The sequence below is a fragment of the Necator americanus genome, chromosome IV (genome assembly GCF_031761385.1).
Source record: "Necator americanus strain Aroian chromosome IV, whole genome shotgun sequence".
Taxonomy (NCBI): Eukaryota; Metazoa; Nematoda; class Chromadorea; order Rhabditida; family Ancylostomatidae; genus Necator; species Necator americanus.
The window spans coordinates 15164272-15184329 of record NC_087374.1 but is presented as its reverse complement, the minus strand read 5'-3'; the positions used below and the strand labels follow the sequence as shown (position 1 = coordinate 15184329).

The window sequence follows — 20058 nt, the reverse complement described above, 5'->3', positions numbered from 1 at the left end:
ACTTGGGACTAACAATCTACTAACCTGAAATGGCTGCTCTCCCAGAAGGAATCTTACTCGGCTGTGGTAATCCTCTGCTCGATCTTCAGGCTGTAGTCGGAAAGGTGAACTTCTTCTTTCAGCAAGATCGATCCATTCATTTATCTTAAACAGCACCCCAAATTTCGAATTTAATAGCGTTCCTTGCAGTTTTTCCTCTATTATCTCTCTCCAAAACACGTAACTTCATTTTTTTTCTCATATATTGACAGTTGTAGGATTTCCTGGATAAATGGAACCTCAAAGAGAATGACGCAATTCTTTGCGATGACAAGCACAATGCGATGTAAGTTGAATCGTTTTTAAATTTTTCTGGTGTAAAAGTACGCGCTAGATCTTGTTTTTCCTAAATTTTCAAATCATAATAGTTATAAAAAATAAGATCAGGTGCGAGAGGGCCTTTGGACCAACTAACATTCACCGATTTTTAGCTGACAGCGACTTCTTAGCTTATCGGGAGCAGCAGACATGAACTTGTTACAGTTCCAACATCCCATAGTATAGTCGGGTCAAAACGACCTCTGACACTAGGCGAGACCCTCGTTAGTTCCACTCGTCGCTGCAGCTAATGAAGCTAGCGATGGTCCCACATCGATCACAAGCGCTTTTACCTTTACAGTAACGCAACCATTTACGCAACCATACTGAGCTTTAATTGGTTTTGATACGACCGTACAACTGACAAGCAGCTGGAATTTGAGGGAAATGACAGAATCTCTCCTGAAAAAGCTCAAAAGGTGCTGACATTTTTGTTCTGTGCCCATCCAACGAATTGCATAGTATTGACATAACTTTCCTTGAGGAGTTATCGTTAACTTCGAATCATGTGTGCATCGCTGTGATCACGATCAAGTTAAATCAAGCGCGTTTCACGCGAGCTTTTCGTCGCCAACTTCCTCTACGATTTCAAAGACAAAAGTGTTCATGGTGTAGATTACGCGTATGAGCGTAGTGCAGCTCAATTCCCCCTAGTAGTTCTGAAGAACGTCGCGGGAAGCGACCGCGATCCCTCTGCAAGGCATCTAGTAGCGTGCCACATCTGGGAACGCCGACGTACGCGCCGCATCTGGCAGCGATCAGGGGAGACGGTGTCAACAGCACACGTTCGCTTAAAAACGTGGCGCGTGTGCCTTCGCTTGCATACGCGACATGTTATTAAGTGCATCGTAGGGGAATTCGATCGGTATCGGCATTAGGAGAAGTTGAGCGTGATTTTGCGCATACTCGTAGTCTACAGTCCCAACGATGTTTTTTCGTACAGTGATCCAAACATCTTTAATTTTGTGCCTGTATGCTTCCTTTAAATATCTTCGTATTTCTGGATCGCACCATGTTTTTCCTACTTGAAGACAGCGTATCACGAAATTGACGTAGTACGGAAACCGAAGGGAACCCGCAGAGTTAGAAGTGCAGATTGCGGAACTCAGCGTGGCTCCGCTCAACACTTCTTAATCGTCGTGAAAAAACGGTGCGAAAGACGTTCCTTACGAGGTGCCTTGGAACGTACCACCCTTGTGCACGCGTCGCGTCCACGGGCAAGCGGTCGATGATTAATGGTGCATCCTCATCAGCCTATTCAAGTAGAACAAGTGAGGGCATCTGAACGGGCTGAGGGCATCTGAACGTCTTCAAGGGGATGTGTTCTAACGTACGTAACGTAGGAACAAATGTCGTTCTCACGCAGTTTTCACGACGATTAGGGGAAGCTGAGCGGAGCCACGCTGGGTTCCCTAATCTAAAGTCGGAACTCTACGGGTTCCCTGAGGTTTCCAAACTACGTCAATTTCGTGATACGCTGCCTTTAATGCCTCTCGAGTGTGCTTCTGAAATAACCGTAAAAACAGCTAGCCGTTGCTGCCGTTTGAATTTCGCTGCGGATTGTCACTGGTCTATAGAACCCCTCACAGCTGCGAATTCAATTTCTTAAAAATCATAGTTTTTAAGGTTTGATGAGTTGGCGGAAAAATACCAGGTCGAATACATTCCCGGTGGCGCTACTCAGAATGCGATTCGGGTTTGCCAGGTGCTCAAACTTCTTTTTTTTATTTTTTTCTTTTTGCATCGTGGTTTACTCTTTCTTCGTAAAATCAGGAACATCTATTTATTCTTGTTCTGCTTGTAATTTTGTGCATAAAGCGTGTCAGAAAACAACTTTGATAAGTAGAGTTATCAGCTACGTATATTTAAGTCACACTTCCCTTCAGAGGTATTCCAGTAATTGAATTTCACTTGAATTGAAAAGAGCACGTTGTAGTGGATTTTGAATGAGCCGAATCGCGCAACGTTCTTCGGTGCCATTGGAAATGATAAGTACGGACATATGCTAAGTTCGAAAGCCAAAGAAGCTGGAGTTAATGCTCAGTATCAGGTTAGTGCTGTGTTTTATAAGGTTGTATGCTCGTAAGTCTTCGTATCTCCTACAAAGATTGTGGAAAGTCTTCACGGTCTTTTATTTCTCGTTCCATCATTGATTGCATGTCTGTCTGTTTCAATTTCAGATCAACCAAGACGTGAAGACTGGCACATGTGCAGCGCTCATCAACGCTCAGAACAGGTATAGCGGAGCCAATTTTTAAGTCTAAGATCGGCTGTTGTTTACTTGTACGCTTGTTTCAATTTAATTTTCGCTTTGAAGATCGCTGTGTGCTCACCTGGCTGCTGCCAACACCTTCACCATTGATCACATGCTCGAGCCTGCGCACGCTGCGTTGATCGAGAAGGCCCAGTTCTACTACATTGCTGTAAGTAGACTATAATCTTTTGGTTGGGTCGTGATGGACGTGAATCAATCCTCCTACGATACGTCAACACGTTTGGCTTTCACTCCGAATCGTTAGAAGTTTACGAACGCGGGTGCAGCGTTTACAAATAACTTGCAAGACCAGCATTGTGGGACTCGTTGGTCTAATCTCCCCTTTCCCATAAAAACGCTGAGAAAAATGTTGGAGCTTTCGCCTGTGCTAGAGTCCTTCTTTAATTCGAAAATGTTTGCTCTCATTAGAAGAAACACTTAAGCGTATTCGATACTAATCCTTTGATTCATCGTCATCTAAATGCCTCCATGTGCTTTATTTATATTATGATTTGAACCATGCTTGGCGCGAGAGAAGCAAAGTCTCGACTGTTTCAGGGTTTCTTTCTCACGGTATCACCTCCGTCGATCTTGCACGTAGCTGAGCATTCGCTTAAGCACGAAAAGGTTTGTACTACTCCTTCTTCTACCATGAGTTTTGAGTTAAACGGAACCACAACTAATTTCTGAGTTGACACTTAATCAAACCCACTTCGCGTCTAGGCAGTGACTGCATTGGTACTGTATTAATTTCACACAAACATTCGTTTAATTCTAGACGTTCTTGTTCAACTTGGCTGCACCATTCATCTCCGAGTTCTTCTTCGAGCCACTCAAAGCGGCGCTCCCCTACGTTGATATCATCTTTGGCAACGAAGATGAAGCAGCTGCTTTTGCTAAGGTATTCAAAAATAAGTTGATGCTAAAATTTGATTTCTATTTCTAGATGGAAGTACTTTTTTTTAAATCTTGTGCGATGTTCAGGCAGCAGGATTTGAAACAACCGACTTGAAAGAGGTCGCTTTAAAGCTGGCTGCTTGGGAAAAGGCGAGTTGTCGACCTATAATTGGTTCATCTATTTTTTGTAATTATTCTATTTTGTTATTCTTGAATGTTTTTAGACTTCTGAACCGCTGCTAAAATATATTAATAAATAATGGAGTTCCCCTAGGTTCGCGTCATTCATCTTCTACCTTCAAAATTGCAAGTATTCTTTGTAGAAGTCCTCCAAACCACGAACAGTAATCATAACTCAAGGCGCCGATCCCGTTATAGTTGCTGTTGGAAAAGAGGTTTCACTATATTCCGTGCAAAATATTCCGAAAGAGAAAATCGTCGATACCAATGGAGCTGGAGACGCCTTTGTTGGAGGTAAGCATCTTGTCGTCAGCTCTTACGGAGATCGGTGCATTTTTTTTTTGCATACGTCACCTTGATTTCACACAAATGTGCTTTTGAGTGGTGTTTTATTTCTGAATGGAACAATTTTCAATTGACTGGAAGCACTTTTGACATTATTGCTGGGCTGTTTTTTTTTAGAAAACATCTTTGAATGAATTAACTTAAATGATCATTAGTGAATTTGGCATAAAGCATGTTGTAATGAGGTGATGAGCTACGTTCTCTGTGAAGGCGGGTTTCCACAGAGCATGAGCTCTTATCTGGTTTGATTTTTGTTAGTTTTCTTCTTGTATAACAGATGAATACACATAACACGATGAATTGGATAACACTCTCCTAAAAACACGCAAAAAAATTATTTCCATTAGCTTAGTTTGTTTTGCTAGGTCGACTCTAAGATTTTGCTTTGTGATGAAAGGACAAAACATCGATCGATCGTGCAACCTCTTACCTGCCGTTGCACCCATCTTGTTTTGTTGGGATTGGACTTTCGTTGCAATTTTAGTGTAACTGTACATGTACCCTGTGCACAAGCCCTTCCGATGTAGTACTGTTTGACAGCAAAAATTCCCACTATTCGCCTCAAATCTCGAACTTTCTTGTGATGGGCTTTTGACATCCATATTTTAGAAGTTTTGGAGCTGCTATGTGCACATTCTTCCCTTTCTACTATATTTGACTCAACTATTTTTCTAGCATTACAATGTCTTACCGTCTACTTCTTAATGTTTCTTATCATTGCGGCAAATGTTGTTAGTCACATTCGAATAATAGTCTTTTTTTCAGGATTTCTATCTCAGTACATCCAAGGAAAAACCATCAAAGAAGCGATAGAGTGTGGAAGTTACGCCGCTGGTGAAATCATCCAGAAACACGGCTGCACATTTCCGCCAGCCTGCAAATACCACTGAGTAAAATTCGCTGCCATTTCTATTGTGAAATTTCAGGCACCTCTAAATTTATCGTAGTGTTGCAGGTTATCAGAGCAAAGATAGATACATCCTACGAGTTCATAACTGAGTAGAAGATTTGCTAGATTTTTATTGCTAAGCAACTCAATAGCCTAGCTTTTCTTTCTACTTTGTTTTTAAATTTACTCTATTAGTTCACATTTTTTGAAATGCTCAATCGAGAAGCCTCGCAATATGTGATAAAATGATTCATGTGTCAAATGTTACACTAAATCCATTCCGCAGCATCTTGCTGATTGTTTTCGTATTATACGTGATGACAATGATGACGAATAAATGTTTTCTCAGGATTTTGATTTGTCTGCATGAGGGTCTGTCGTGAGAATATCTTGCACAACGATTACGTTCAGACCTAATTGTTCAAATGACAGATGTTCATTTGAAAATACTGAGGTAATCCTTGTGTTATTTGGCTGCCAACATTTAACTGGTTTACTTCAAAAAAGGGAAAGAAAGATCTCGTGTGGTCATTCGATAAATTACAGTTGGTTGTAGGAAACTATTCAAAGTTTTGAGTTTCAATTTCTGCGAAATTTCGCTCTCTGATTTAGCTTGCTCAATATTTCTTTGCTAATTTACAGTTACGAGATCTCTGCAATAGGTTTTCTCTTAAATACTTTGAAAGTAAAATAAAGTGGTCCAACGGTTGTCGTTAAAGCGGGTTCTCCGCGATATTAAGCGCACTACAGGAAGATCGCCGATCCGATGGTCAGATTTCTTCACGAAGGCACGCGATCGGGACAAATGGAAGAATTACTGGCGCCCGCTCGACCAGTTCGAAGATCAACGGGAGTCAGGGTGATCAAGGTGACTTTAAAAGTTGGTGTTTTTCGTTCAGGACACGAGAGTTATAAAGCGCCGAATACTTCGTTTGTTTTCTGCGCACATATATGCATAGAAATGTATATGTAGAAGACGAGAATACTTCATAATTCCCTAGTTGCCTTGTTGGGGACTAAAGCAGGCGCTTGAAACGTTGGAAGAGAACCTCACAGTACTGATGAAGATGAAAAAATGACTAGTAGTAGTAAGTGCTTCTAGTAGGTAGATGACTAAGATACAGAAGATGAGAAGGTTCGAAGAACTTTGACAGATATGGAGAATAACTACAAGGATTACGTTTGTCAAACATTTAAAATGGTATCAAATCTAATTCCCACGATAATTGTTCAACAAACGATAAGATATGTTCACGGTATTGCTTCAGTTCGCACTGACATCAGCATACCTATTGAGAACGGAATCGGAAGGCGAAGCCGGTGTTGGAGTGGGTGAAACACTACAGTGAAGAAGCAGGCAAATTAAAGAAGATTTTGGCAGAGAATGGGAAGAAAATCGGAAGCAACATACGTGTTGCTCGCCTTCTCAACGTCCTTTGTGGGCCGTCCACAAGCGCTAACTCCAGCATAGAAATTGCAAAAGATTGAAGGAAACAGGAAGGAAACCCTTCTGACGTGCTCGTTCAGCGCTCCACGGTACGCAAGGAAGAGCAGACTAAACGACAGCGAACGCTACTTATATAACATTGCATAACGGGAGGGATGCATGTACCTTGCATGTGCATGTGCCTTCCGACGCAGTCAAACACTAGCACAAGCAACTAAATTTGTTGGATTGAGTGTACAACATGCGAAGATTGTACGCATATCGACTGTGTCAGCAATGCATAGTCTCTTAATGGTACTGCGCTAGACAGAAGTGATGTATAGGATGCAAGATGATACAAAAATGCATGATTATTTATTTATTGTGGTGGTGTAGAAATGTTTAGGCAAGCGTGATGTAGTTCTACAAGTGTAGAAGTGTTAAAAGAAAGGAATGTAGACATTTGTGGGTACATATTGCATGAACTGTTTGTACAGCACACGTGTGAACGTCGCTCCGAGTGCATCCAATTTCCGCATGGTCGTGCACAACAGAGGATAATAGAAAACGTAGCCAACAACGTCAAAGCAAACTTAGAAGAAAAAGAAGGAAAATTTTGAAGTTTCAGGCACATGCGTACACATGCGTAATAGTAAGACAGAATAAAAAGAGTCTGTGCAAGAGCGTACGCTGCAAACACATGCAGGACAAACTGACAAACACCCCAAATAGAGAACCAAGGAAGAAAAACAACTAACCCCACCCTATCATGGAAGTAATTAAAATGATAGTCACAATCAGTGTTATTTTATGATGCCGCCAGGGTCGGCGTGGTCTGCGTCGTTCCACACAAAACACAATATATCTAACGTCTAGTGCTCAAAGGTAGTGGTTTTTGACTTCCCCCGCCTGACGTTTGTCGCATTTTTTCGAAGGTTGTGCTTGCTGAGGAGTCGGTTGTTTGTAATTTTCGGATTTAAAGAGTGGATGTGGTGATAGTATTTGTCATCTGGTCCTGGTTCGTCTCGCTAGTTCTAGAATCTTCACTTTGTAGGCGAGGCGGCAAGTCCAATATGACCCAAGCACTTAGTTTTTGTTAGTTTAATGTTTTGGAACTGCAAAATGTTGTTTTGCAAAGCAGCAACAGATTCGATAGTTTAGAAATGATTGGAGGACCAACGTACTTGTGGAGCTGTTGTTGTTAGAACTGTTGCTTGTCAGTTTCCAATAATTTTATCTCCGTGAAAATTTGCCAAAACCTTCGGCACTCCGTTAAGAGACATATAATGTCAAGACACATGTTGACTATTTTCAATGGATGTAAGCTTGTTGAGTGTTCTTAGAGTATCGCTAAAGGAGAGAGTATTGGTGTGTTTCGTGGATCCAGGTGAACGATAGGATCAACAACACTGCTTGACTGTAAATATACCTCTTGCAGTGGTTATTGACTATCTGTATGCTGCATTTTGAAATGTGCATAGTAGCTTACGCTACCATTGATAACTCTTGGTGGTATGACCTCAACATAGATTTCTTTTCTATTAAGATTCCTCGTATATAAATCCTTATAAGTGCCATGTTTCCTCCACAGGACTTAAATCCTAAATCACCTTGAGCATTGATATCTCACAGTTCTCAGAAATGTGATGTTCACAGCTTGAAAGACATTACAACTACTTATCAGACATACTCCATGTTTTCTGCAACTCCTTGAAACTTCAATCTCTTGTCTTATGTCTTATTTTTGCTGCTTTCTCTTATTTAAAATGTGATACGAAATGCGAATTGTGTTGCGGTTGTTCAGAATTATGTTCGTTTTTCATCTATTCTTTTCATAGTTAGCCCCCTATATATATTTTGCGAAATGTTTCGAGATTTTACATATTAGATGGAACGGCGGATCTTCAGGATGAATGTTGATGACAATGGAAACTCCTATGCTGAGATGCGGACAGTAACGTACTCAAACACTGAGCCAAGGACCCCGTCATCACACGATCTCACCGGAGACGGCTACGCACAGGTCAGCTGTTAAGGCTTTTTCAAAAAGGGTATTAAGTAGTCCGGGGGTGGACGCACTCTACCGCGCTCCTATTTCTTGATGTAAATATCTAAGTCGGCCCCCAAAATGTAAGTAATAGTTTTAGAGAGTCTCTACTAAGAAAAAAGAAACGTAGATATAGCTTCCAGAAATAAGAGCGCAGTTGAGTGCCTCTCCCTCGCCTATGTTTTCCCGAAAAAAAGTTTGTCTTCTTTGAAGTTTTTTGTTTATTACTCCATACATGTAATACTCTGACTACCTTCACTTTTGGAGGGTTGGTGAAGGGATCCTTATCACTTGCGCTGCACCCCATGAGCTAGACTGCCTTCACCTGAGGAGGGTCTTCTAAAACTTTTTTTTAAAGTCTATTGCAGAGAAAATAGGGTTTGGAAATGTTATAACGGTTGATTCAAACAAGAGAGTTAGGGTCTTAAGGAGTTCACGTCTTTTTGCTGCTTCCATTTTTTTGTTTATTATTCTGCTAAGTTTCAATGCGTTTACATATGCCTTCCGAATCTCTGCCTGTATATCTGTTATGTAGAATTAATAGAGAATTGTGAATGTAAACTGCGAAAACCATTGCGAAACTAAATTACAATCACTTTGGAGATTCCTTAGTGCTTCTTTTCCGCTTATTTTATTTATATTTCTTCAATTTCTGTCAGTCAGTTTATGTCTGTGCCTGTTTTTGTCTAGTACGGAATTAGCCTCGCTCGGTCAGCCTCTAAATGGGCGGGCATCCTGTACTGGATTGTTTTTATCTGGTTTGAATCGGCGGTGTTCTGTTTCGTGTCCCGATAAGCTGTGCACCATAGTGTTGGTGGGAAAAGGTGGAAGGATTGAATCGATTCAATCCTTCCATCTCATTTAGGTATAGCTTCTCCCTATGTGTATGTTTATTTGCATTGCAGGATCTCGCTTGTTTACTTCAATTTTTCATGGAAGAAATATTATGATTGAGTTATTGAAGTAGTTTATTTGAACTCCAAATATTGTGAACCCTAGTACATTGTTGTAGATCTGCTAAATAGAGGGTTTTACGAAATTGATCTTCACCCGAGTAGGTACAAGAGTGCAATTTACAAGTATATACTTGATACCGTTCCTTTTCTCGTTATAATTCAGAAAAAGACGTATGAAACGGCTTTGACAGGTTCGTTCTCCCCCGTGATGCAACTTCTGAGACTTCGTCGTCGTCAAAGTTCTGCATTCCAGCTAATGCGACTGAAATGAGCAGCAGAAGCAGAAACTGACCCACCTACACAATCGTACACGTGTTCCAGATTTCAAATATCGCCTTAATAAGCTGCATCGTTGGGGGATAGTATCAGACAAAGCTGTTCCACGCGCTTATTTAGGATTACCAAGAGATATCGAGCGGGATCACGCTTATATTCGTAAATTACATCCCTGCATCTATCCATTCCTGTAGCGATCCCAGTAGCATCAGTTTCGTGATACGCTGGCTTTAAAGATTATTTTAGTTCTATTCAATTCAGCAGAATTTTTGCTGGTCATTATTAGTATTGTAACATTTCAGCTTCCAGTGATAATGAGCGAAGGGAAGGAGTTTATGGTACATTTTGCGGATGATCGTGATATGGAAAACATGGACGAAGACCTCGAACTAGGTGTTGACGCTGTATGTCTGTACGATCTCCCTACGCTTGTTATTCATTTAATTATTTTTGCTTTTATTCTCTTATTTTGCCTTTGGATCAATATGCTTGAATTCTAATTTTTCATAGGATGGTCTAAAAATTAATTTTCATCAAGAAGAAGGAGGCGAAGAGGCGCGTGAGGAGAGTCGCCACGGTAATCCAATTCCTGACCAGGAGCGGTTTCTTCCGATCGGTTTGTCGCGATTATGCTTCTTCCAACTTCCATTTATATTACCTTGATTTGGAGTTTTTGTGGATTCTATTTCGTGTTCTACTTCTTTCTTCTATTTTCGTTAGTAAAACTCTGTAGTTTTTTTTTTCTGTGCAGTAACGTTATCGAAATTCCTACCATCCTGTTATGAAAGTTGTAATATCTCAATGTTGTGGAAAACGAAAATGCAAATGTTGCCTTTCGAACTCACGTCTCTGTTGGATAAGATTTTGTGGCTGCGCAGGCATTACTTTCTACTTCTTCTACGAATTTAGTAATCCTACTATAGGGTCAGGTGGCGCACACTCACAGAGCGGCTTATAGGCGCCGTGTTTGGAGAGACACCACAAAAGTAGCGCCAGTGCAGCCCAGACAGTACAGGCAATGGTGGCACAAAAGATGCGCCTTTGTCAAAAATCTGAACCTAGTCTTGCATTGACATTTTTAGTGTTCCTGACATTCTTCAAAATTTATGCAGTATTAAACGTAGTATTGTATTAATAGTTTCAGCGAACGTTGCTCGTGTCATGAAAAGAATGATCCCAAGTAGTGGAAAGATTGCCAAAGATGCGAAGGAATGTGTTCAAGAGTGCGTCTCAGAGTTTATATCTTTCATCACTAGTGAAGCTAACGATAAGTGCTTGAGTGTGAGTGGAATTTTGTTTGCGAAAAATTTATTGAGCTCTAAAACTTCTGTTTCAATTTGACATTTTAGGAAAAACGAAAAACGATAAGTGCCGATGACTTATTAGAAGCCATTACAAACATGGGGTTCGATAACTATGTCGCGCCTCTACAACTTTTTCTGGAGAGGTAAGCTTCTGTAAGGGGAAATTTTAAACTATGAGAGAACGTAATTTTACCAGGTACCGGGCAGCACATAAATTGAGCACCGCTTTTCCGACTTCTGGTAGTGGACCACGAAATTTTTCTCTGCTGTCAGAAGGGAGTTCAACAGTTACGGACGGCGGTATTAGATTTTTTAAAATCATGATTAAGTCAGGCATTAGTGGTGAATTCTTCAGATAGTACTGGGATATCCGTTAGTCGTGACTATTCTTCTCGTCCGGTTATTGGAACTACTTCATCGGCAACTACGACAACTTCTGATGGGCATAATTACCAGGTTTTACTGTGATATTATGACAGTTGGTAGTATTTCGCAGCTTCTTTCTGTACAAAGGTGCGATAGGGAGAAGCCAGACCCTCTTCAGGTGAAGGGGGTTTAGCTCACGGGGTTCAGCTCAAGTGAAAGGTTCCTTTCGCCAACCGCCCTAAAGTGAAAGGGATAGTTTCGCCAACCGCTTAAAAGTGAAGAGGTGCCATTCCCAACCGTTCAAAAGTGAGGGGGGTCAGAGCTCCGTCTCCGACTATCGCATCTATGTTTCTGTAACCCTTTAGTGTCGTATTTTCTGTTGATATTTTTAAGTCGTCCTCCACCAGTTGTTGACACCTCATGTTTAGACAACTTCAACATCGAATGCTACAAGCGAGATCCATTGTGAACCGGTGAGAAACTTTCATTCAAGAAACTGACACAATGCTTTGCTGATATAGATAATCTTTTGAATCTACTTTTGAATGTTCACTCGCTTGTATTCTCTGACCTTCAATTTCTTCAAATTAAGAACTTTTTTGTACATTCGGAAATAATTTTGGACCACAACGGTTTAAAAGACGAAACATCCAATGTCATAAGTATTTCAGAGTACCTCATCTTCGAATGGTGCTCCAGTGGTGCTTGCTGGAGGAGTTGGTGGAGTGCCAGTTACAGCGTTACAACAGCAACCGATGCAAATTTACATTGATCCTGCTAGCAAGCAACATTACATGGCTATTGAGAGTGAGTCCTAGAAATGCGGGTGAATTTATGAATTTCTTTATCTTTTTTTTTCTTTTCTAGTTACTACAGGTGTGGAAAAGTAGAGGCATACTTTTCCGAGGTATTCAGCATAACGTGTTTTGTTTGGGCATAAGTTTTTATCATTTTCCTTGAAAATCACTTCAAACTCTTCGCACTAATTGCACTTTCGAATGAAATGCAAAAGAGTTCCTTACAACATAGAATTGTTATAAGGGAAAATATAAAAACGTGTTGTCCAAAAGCACTTTAAATCGGAGATCCGCTGCTGTAGCATTTTCACAGCTTTTTATAAAACTAATTATAAGTGTTTAAACATGTCATATGAGGTATGTTATAATATAACATATCACGACATGGTGAAATGTGAAGCGATCAGTCCTTTAGCCACTCTTTGTCACTATCGCAGAGAAAATTAAGTGTAAATACGGGGAAACAGGATAATGATACAGATAACATAATAACATGTTCTGTGCAGTTCTCTATTTTTTATTATTCTGCAGTAGTTTAGCGGGGGTCATACATTATAAATTTCCATTATAAACTATCCACACGACGTTTGTGAAAACACGTCTTATAGGGCGCGTAACATGTCCTTTCAGAAGTCGTGGAATTGTTCCTCTGAGTGCTTCTGATATTTCGAATTCTTGTGATGTTTTCATCATATTTTTTCTTATTTCCAACCTTTTCAACTCACTTAAATTTTCAATGGTTTAATATAACTTCTTTGAATGAGAGAATACCAACCCTCTTTACTTCTTTGTTTTTTTTTTCAATTATGTTTTTTTCGATGGAGAGACAAGGTTATGCAGTTGTTGTGCAGAAGTGTCCATTTGAAATCTTTTTGCAGCTGAGCAAGGCATGCAGCTCTATCCTATACAAATTCAAACGGATGGTCCTGTTGCGTACACTGTTGCACCTGAAGTGGCCACCGCAATGACTTCGAGTAATAGTGGCGACAATCAGGTATTCAGTAATTTCATATTACATTTCATATCAAATTCCTGTTTAAGAGTACTCAAAGCTGTTTGAATTTATTTGTGTGCAGTTTTTAAGTCATCACGGTTTCCATCTTTTTCATTTACGAAGCCTTAGTCTTTCTCTCTGAACTCTTCGTGAAAATTTGTTGCTGATTTTTTTGACTCTGTGACCACTCTATAGTCTCTATCCTCCAAATTACAATATTGGTGAGTGTCTTTTACAGATTAATTATTCCCTTCATTTCAATTTTACGATTTTTGAGTGGTATTTTCGTTATTTGATGCTTATTCACTTTCCAAGTAGCTGAATTCTTCGATATACATATATATATATTAATATAATACATGTTAATTGTGTTCCAGAAAGTCCTTGGGAAACCAAACAGTTTTATCTATTTTTTCCTACTTTTCCGTGCGTGTTTCTTAGGATTTTTTAGTTACTGATTTGTTCATTTGCTCGTTTATGTGACTTGTATCTTTGTTTCAGTTGCTTTTTAATAATTGAATAAGTCACATTTTCTTCATCAAATTTACTCTTATGTGGAAAATAACTCTGTTTCAGACCTTTATAATGATGGCTTCTGGAGATGTTGAAGATAGCCATGTTAGCACTACTTTACATGAGACTGCTGCTCCTGTAGAGGCGCCGTCGAACAACAACGACAGCCCATCCATATCCGGACTTAACACTCGACCACATAGCAACCAGGTCATTAGCCGACACCAGACGAAGAATCAGTCGACTAATTCAACTTACAGCACCGTTTCTGCGAGTCAGAACAACGAGGTGAAAGTACTCGAAGTTGATTGTTGCGGAACCCAAAGGATTTTCTTTCAAATCGCTGCAATCCTTTCAGTTTTACTTGGTTGATCTTTAATGAATAACCCAGTTTTTAGCATGTGCAAACTCGATCAAGTGGTAAACGCCAGCCAACTGGAGGGAAAGGCTCTGTAGGAAAAGTCGTAGCCCCAACGAAACGATCTCGGCATAGTTAACTCTATATTTTAATATTGCCATTTACTTTGAAGGTTTCAGATGCGTAGTTGTTGGTAAATTATCAGGTTGTATTACATACTGCCGATCACTTCTGTACATATCTCGTTTTCTATCACAGTATCTTTTTTCGGAATGATCTTTTGCTGTTATGGCTATTTACGACCAACATAGAATTCAAAAGACGCTGATTATCCTTTCTATTCGTTTCTCTTTTCCGCTCTTGGAATCCACGGACGATAGTGTTCGATGAAGTCTATAATCATTAGTTGGTAGCTATTTCAATGCTCATGACTTTTTAGATCGAAAGTTGCCGTATTCCGTTTCTCGCCGTCATACATAATTGCAAGACAGCATAGTGCACGGAACAGCAGCTTGTAAATAATCTAATTTTATCCTGTTCACTTTCTATTTTGGAAGTATTTTTCATGGTTTTCCTGACTTCGTATTCGAATAACTACCATTTTTCGGGCTAGGAAATCTTTTTCTCGTCAGACAGCTGAATGGATTTAACTCACAAAGCTCTACCTTGGATGTGACGTGCATGATCTGATCTATGAGGTTTTACCTTTTTTTTAGGTTTTGTATAATAAATATGTGCAGATTTTACTGTATTCAATGTTCTGTTGCCTGATCTTTCACTGGGTCATTAAACTAATGAGGCATTCAGTTCACCGACTATCTACGCCTTAAAACGACCTGAAAAACTGACCAGTTGCGTGAACCACACTCGCACTCGAAACGGCGCGCTGAAGCTAGCAGCCGCAACTGGGGTAGGACCCTCGCTGGCTTCATCCATCTCTGCAACTCCAGTCGCTTGCACTCACCAAATCAGCCGCGCCACTTCGAACGCTGCCGTTTATGAACTGCACTGAGTTCCAGGTCGTTATGTCCGCTTATAATAAAGATACACCTGAAATGCCAGGAATGCGCGCTACCATGCTCTTGAGCAACTTTCTTCCCCCGCGGTCAAGTTTCTGCATCACTGTCGACGGTGTTGCCCAAGGCTTCGATCTGCACATCATGATAGATTGAATTGTAGACAATTGTACCGGCAGCGTCATAGTCATCCAAAATGTTGTCAATATCCGTGAGTGACGTTGACAAGGTCCTTGATCCATATCCAGTTGAGGTGTCAGCCCGTCCATCCGTGTACCGAACACATCACTTCATCTTATTGGCGGCCTCCCTCGAGGGCGTTCAGCATCTCTTGGGACCTTTCCAGCTTTCTTTTAGTACACCTATCGTCGATTCTTCTCATAATTTGACTGGCCCATCTATCCTTTGCTCTCGATATATATTCCGCGGGGTCGCGAAAACGGCACATTGCTCGTAAATCGGAGCTGCGAAGAGCAGCTTGATGTTGTGTGCTCTTTCTAAATCTCAGAAGACATCTCTCAAGTGCTCTGTGGATAGTGAACAACTTCCTGAACGTGGTAGTGGTGTCTGTCTACGTTACGCTGCTTAAAAGAAGAACTGTCGCGTCGAACAGATGGGGACGGAGATAATTGGTCCTTCACTTGGTCCGTAGTGTCCATGACGGGTGCGAATGCTGCCCATTCTGCTCTCATCCTACTATTCAGTTCTTCCTTCAACTTGTTCTTCTCCTTCCTCGAGTAGACGTTCTTCATGAACTGTCTTCATTCTGTTCATCCGCAATCGTATCGTCTTCCCTGCTTCGTTTAATTGCTTCAGCACCGTCTCTGCACCATTGATACCTACCGAAGAGTCGCCCGTAAAACGAAGGTTTGAGTGGAATCTTCCATCAACACGTATGACCCTTTCCCAGGCAAGTGATTTTATTATACATAGATATGCAGCCGAGAACAGGTTTGTGGATGTATTATCACCTTGTCGTACCCTCTTTCCAATGGGTATGGTGAGTGGGCGGTGGAAAAGCTGCATCATGGTGGTGCATCGATCATAGCAAGTGGCTAATGTCCTCACATATGACACTTCCACACCTTGATCAACTAGCGCGGACAGTATTGCATTCGTTTCTACGCTGTCGAAGGCTTCCTCATAGCCGACGAAGGTTAGAACAAGGGGCAGGGCAAGCGGTATTCCCCGCAAACCTCTAACCCTCGACACCATCTGGATGTGATCCAAGTAGCTCTGTACAAGACGCTAATCAAGCATATCGGACAGTAGTTCCGAAGGTCCTCTCGATCTCGTTCCCTATAGATGAGATCTTCGCGAAGTCTTCCACTGGTCTGGGGTCCTCTCTTTCTGAAGATAGAACTTCATGTGCGCCGCTAAGATCACATGAAGCGGATGGCCGCCAGCCCGAAGAAAGTCTGCACGTATAAAATCAGGTCCGTGGGCTGAGCTGCGGCAGGTTTCATGTTCTTGATAGCAACTCGCATTTCTTAAGGAAGAATCCGTGGTGGAGCTTCATCAGTGGGAATGTTCGGCCTTGACACAGGAGTTGATGAACGGAAAAGGTTCGAGTAGAACCTCTCCATGACGACTTCCATCTCAAGAGGTGCGGTCTCATCATCGTCCAGCAATGCTGTTAGTGGAATATTACATTCGCGGAGGTCCCTGGAGCATTTCTTTAGACTTGTTCTTCTTTGCTCTTCCAGAATCTTTCTGCCTGAATTTCGAAGGATCCTCCTGCAAAACGTTTCTGCAGCTAATGGTTGCTACCAACCGTTCAATGTGCGATGCACACGGATCAAACCACAAAGTCCTCCTTTCCAGCTATTCATTGATGGCTTTCTAAGTTTGTCGTGCTCGGCCTTGAGGTGCGTTCAGCACAGACTTGCAGTGCTCTGAGCAGCAGATCTTAGTCCACGTTTGGGTTCTCTTCGATGTGCCACTCATCGTGGGACAAGGAGTCCGCGAGTATGCGATCGTCGTATACAACTTATTTCCCCCTTCTTTGCCGATAGCGGATGTTCTTCCCCATTGTGTGGCAAAGTCGTATTTCTGCATGAAGAAAGCGGTTATCAGAACCGTTACAAGAGGATGGTACTACCGAGATGTCATTTAGGCACCGTCTCAGGTTATGTGGTCGATCTCCGCACGAGTCGTGCTTTTGGGCGATTAACATGTCCACATGGATGATATTTCTTTTCGAAAGGAGAATTTCGTTTAAAGGAAGAACATTCCGGCGAGATGATTGCCTTTTTCACACCATTCCCTAGTCCAAATCTTCCGATCCTGTATTCCTCTTCAATGACTTTTCCTAGTTTTACGTTGAAGTCTCCGACAACGAATTTGTAGAAGGACTTCTCGTTGCGGATCACTTCCTCCAGCTCCTTATAAAAAGCGTCTAATTGGGATTCATCAGCTGCTGGTGTTAGTGAGTAGCACTTGATGATGCTGATGGATTTTTGGCGCAAAGCGCGGAAGCGAAGAATGGCCAGACGAGGTGAAAGGATCTAGTGAGAATCGACAAGATGGACGACAGATGGGTACTCAATCAAACCAGCACCAGCTACATCTCGCGTTCTCTGCTAATGACGAGTGTGCCGTCATTCATTTGCCGTGAGTCGCTCCCTCTACTCTTGGTCTCTTCCAGAGCAATCACGTGGTATTTGATACGCTCTGCAGCTCCGAGAGGGGCATGTAGTTCAGTGTCTGTGGGCGCTGTTCTCGCGTTGTAAGTACACAGTCTGATACAGTCTTCGCGGGGAGTCGTGCATGTGTCATCTTGGTCCAGAATCGAGGACGTCTTGCGCAACCTGAGGTTTGATCCTCTCCCACTGGTCGGCAGGACCCTACGCAGGGAATTGAGGCAGTGCATGTGTTGGAGTTGCAAGAACACGTTTTCCCCATACTAAGCGTCCCCGCCATGACGGGCTTAGCTTTTACCATAGGTCGCTACCCTTGCTATATGGATCAAAGAGCCACCTTGCGACGTTGGTGGTTAATCTTAGTAGTATACGGTGGCGAATCTTGGTGGTAGTTTACTCATAGCTAGGCTTCCGATTCCTAGAGCTCGGAATGTCGGAGGTGTCGAACTCCTTCTCAGCTTGGGAGACCATGCCAGAGAACGCACCTCCGCTGTGCATCGTAGTTCGATCTGCGAAGTCATATTCAAGCTAAATAAGTCAAAAAAAGTAAGTCACGCGGTAAGCCATTGTGAAGGTGAATGACGATGGCGAGGGAATGAAACAAATGGAAAAGATGCTGGGGCCCGCATGCTCTGTGAAGACGGGCCATCTAGGTAAGGATAAGTATGCTTGATTACTTTGAAGACGAGGTTCGTCAACAGGCACTTGGTCATTGTTTGGCATTCTTACGAACAATAATGAAACCGTAAACTATCCGGGTACATATATCTAAGGGACTTCACAGCACTACCAGAATTGTTAGATTCAGGGTTTATGTTTGATTTTTTTGTTTTTGGTCCGCTTTTCTCGCCCACTTCCTGCTTTCTTTTATTGTCATTCAAACAGCTCCAAATTTCAATTTCCCTTCTCATCAGACATGCTTAGAAAACATATTTATATTATTATGACAACACAATTAGTAGTATCATCACATCAATGCACAGCAAACTCGTTCGGGTGGTCGTAGGTCAGCGTATCGTTTTGTATTTTGCTTGAGAGCCTGATGAATTTGTTCGAAACGTGAAGGCGCTTTTTCGATGTCCGATAAGGTCAGGTCCTGAAAAAAAAACCTTTCAGATGCAAATAATCTCGACAATACTGATATTACGACGTGTTTTATCCTAAGACGAAAAGTAAGCCTGATCAAGAGTGAAATGCTGAGGTTGGGGTGGCGTTGACGTCCGTCTCTGTTAGCATAATAAATATAAGCTAGTAAACAGCACAAAAAAAAACTAGTTATTTTTGAGGTACTTATCAACATATGTTCTGCCTCACTCTTGTTTTAAAATACTTTGGATTTCGGGGTTAATTTATGTGCTCTAAAATTAGTGATCAGTTGGAGAGAAATCGGTCAATATAATGTCATAAAGGAACATTTCACAGACGACTTTTCCGGCTTTTAAAGTGTTACCTGTTAAAGATTGGATATACGAGGATGCGTTTTATTGTACGTTCAGAATAGTTTAAAGTAGTATACCACGAAATTGACGATGTTGAGATCTCTTCGCAAAAGGATAGGGTTAGAGGTAAAGATCAGCAATGGAGGATCATGCTGCTTTGAAAAAAGCTGATTCAAAAAAAAAAGATTGCTTCCCCGCGATTGTTTTCAAAAACAATGTGGGAGACAGCCTTTGCGATTCATCACATTCCAAACTCTATTTTTTCGTAGAAGGATCCTAACAGTGTCAATTTCGTGTTATGCTGCATTTATCAGTTAGATTATTCAACAATGATTGATTCTGATTGCGATTGCGATTGCGTCTTCGACTTCTTTTATCCTCTATCCTTGTTCGTGTTTCATGATTTTCTTCGCTATTAGAATTGACGGATTTGGTCCGTATGTCATCTATCCAAATTTCCTAGCGATACGCTGGCCCAACACTCACAGCATTGTGAATTCTTTTGCGAACTCACGTCACATGTGTCGAATGCGTTCACTGTGATATTCATGCCTTCAAAACAGTCTTCTTCGCATGGATCGGACTCAGAGTCGGAAAGCTGAAAATGATCTAGTGTTATGTGGATTTCGCATTTTTGTCATCCCCCTATTTCACATCGAAAACTGACCTTCGAGACACGATTACTTCAATATCCCAATGTTTTCCTCATTTGTCCTCCCCAAAACAAATGCAGACAGAAGATTCTTACGTGTGAGATTTGTGAGAAACTCACCATGTTTCTGCTTGCCATCTGTGTTCGAACGCTGTCATGATGAAAGGTAGCCAGTTGTACTCGTGGTGCATCAATTTGTGGGTACCCGTATCGCTAAAAATGGTGAAATTTTTCTCAAATCGAGCTTTTTTCAAATTAACCCATTGACGATGGGTCACGCTTTTTGGGACATGTGAGACCATCTGACATCTCGTAGAACTTCGGGAAATTGTCGATACAATGTGTCAAGT

General features: G+C 41.4%; 6 protein-coding genes across 8 annotated transcripts; 2 read left to right on the top strand and 4 right to left on the bottom strand.

Annotated features, from left to right (window-relative positions):
- Nucleotides 1–29: 29 nt before the first annotated feature.
- Nucleotides 30–4923, top strand: RB195_001345 (uncharacterized protein; the record flags this gene model as incomplete). The annotated part of the gene is made up of 11 exons (XM_064198092.1): nt 30–104; nt 258–325; nt 1984–2062; nt 2294–2407; nt 2538–2593; nt 2675–2780; nt 3170–3238; nt 3390–3512; nt 3596–3658; nt 3832–3982; nt 4799–4923. 11 exons carry the CDS (start codon nt 30–32, stop codon nt 4921–4923), a joined length of 1029 nt encoding a protein of 342 aa, XP_064053973.1.
- Nucleotides 4924–6186: 1263 nt separating this feature from the next.
- Nucleotides 6187–7967, bottom strand: RB195_001344 (uncharacterized protein; the record flags this gene model as incomplete). Its single annotated transcript, XM_064198091.1, has 4 exons — nt 6187–6262; nt 6334–6477; nt 6535–6551; nt 7959–7967. 4 exons carry the CDS (start codon nt 7965–7967, stop codon nt 6187–6189), a joined length of 246 nt encoding a protein of 81 aa, XP_064053972.1.
- A 269-nt stretch (nt 7968–8236) lies between these two features.
- RB195_001343 (uncharacterized protein) lies at nt 8237–14098 on the top strand (the record flags this gene model as incomplete). 2 transcript variants are annotated; one of them, XM_064198089.1, is made up of 12 exons in its annotated part: nt 8237–8371; nt 9930–10031; nt 10138–10243; nt 10772–10908; nt 10977–11074; nt 11128–11231; nt 11287–11387; nt 11726–11770; nt 11969–12104; nt 12973–13088; nt 13665–13889; nt 14000–14098. In XM_064198089.1, the coding sequence occupies 12 exons, from the start codon at nt 8237–8239 to the stop codon at nt 14096–14098; spliced, it is 1404 nt and encodes a 467-aa protein (XP_064053970.1). The 2 variants fall into 2 exon arrangements, with proteins under 2 accessions (XP_064053970.1, XP_064053971.1); XM_064198090.1 differs by having other exon boundaries at nt 8258–8371.
- A 1573-nt stretch (nt 14099–15671) lies between these two features.
- RB195_001342 (uncharacterized protein) lies at nt 15672–16190 on the bottom strand (the record flags this gene model as incomplete). The annotated part of the gene is made up of 1 exon (XM_064198088.1): nt 15672–16190. The coding sequence occupies one exon, from the start codon at nt 16188–16190 to the stop codon at nt 15672–15674; it is 519 nt and encodes a 172-aa protein (XP_064053969.1).
- A 275-nt stretch (nt 16191–16465) lies between these two features.
- Nucleotides 16466–16807, bottom strand: RB195_001341 (uncharacterized protein; the record flags this gene model as incomplete). Its single annotated transcript, XM_064198087.1, has 2 exons — nt 16466–16692; nt 16750–16807. 2 exons carry the CDS (start codon nt 16805–16807, stop codon nt 16466–16468), a joined length of 285 nt encoding a protein of 94 aa, XP_064053968.1.
- Nucleotides 16808–18010: 1203 nt separating this feature from the next.
- Nucleotides 18011–20010, bottom strand: RB195_001340 (uncharacterized protein; the record flags this gene model as incomplete). 2 transcript variants are annotated; one of them, XM_064198086.1, is made up of 5 exons in its annotated part: nt 18011–18145; nt 18606–18713; nt 19571–19654; nt 19829–19921; nt 19969–20010. In XM_064198086.1, the coding sequence occupies 5 exons, from the start codon at nt 20008–20010 to the stop codon at nt 18011–18013; spliced, it is 462 nt and encodes a 153-aa protein (XP_064053966.1). The 2 variants fall into 2 exon arrangements, with proteins under 2 accessions (XP_064053966.1, XP_064053967.1); XM_064198085.1 differs by lacking the exon at nt 18011–18145 and having other exon boundaries at nt 18585–18713.
- Between the last annotated feature and the right edge of the window lie 48 nt (nt 20011–20058).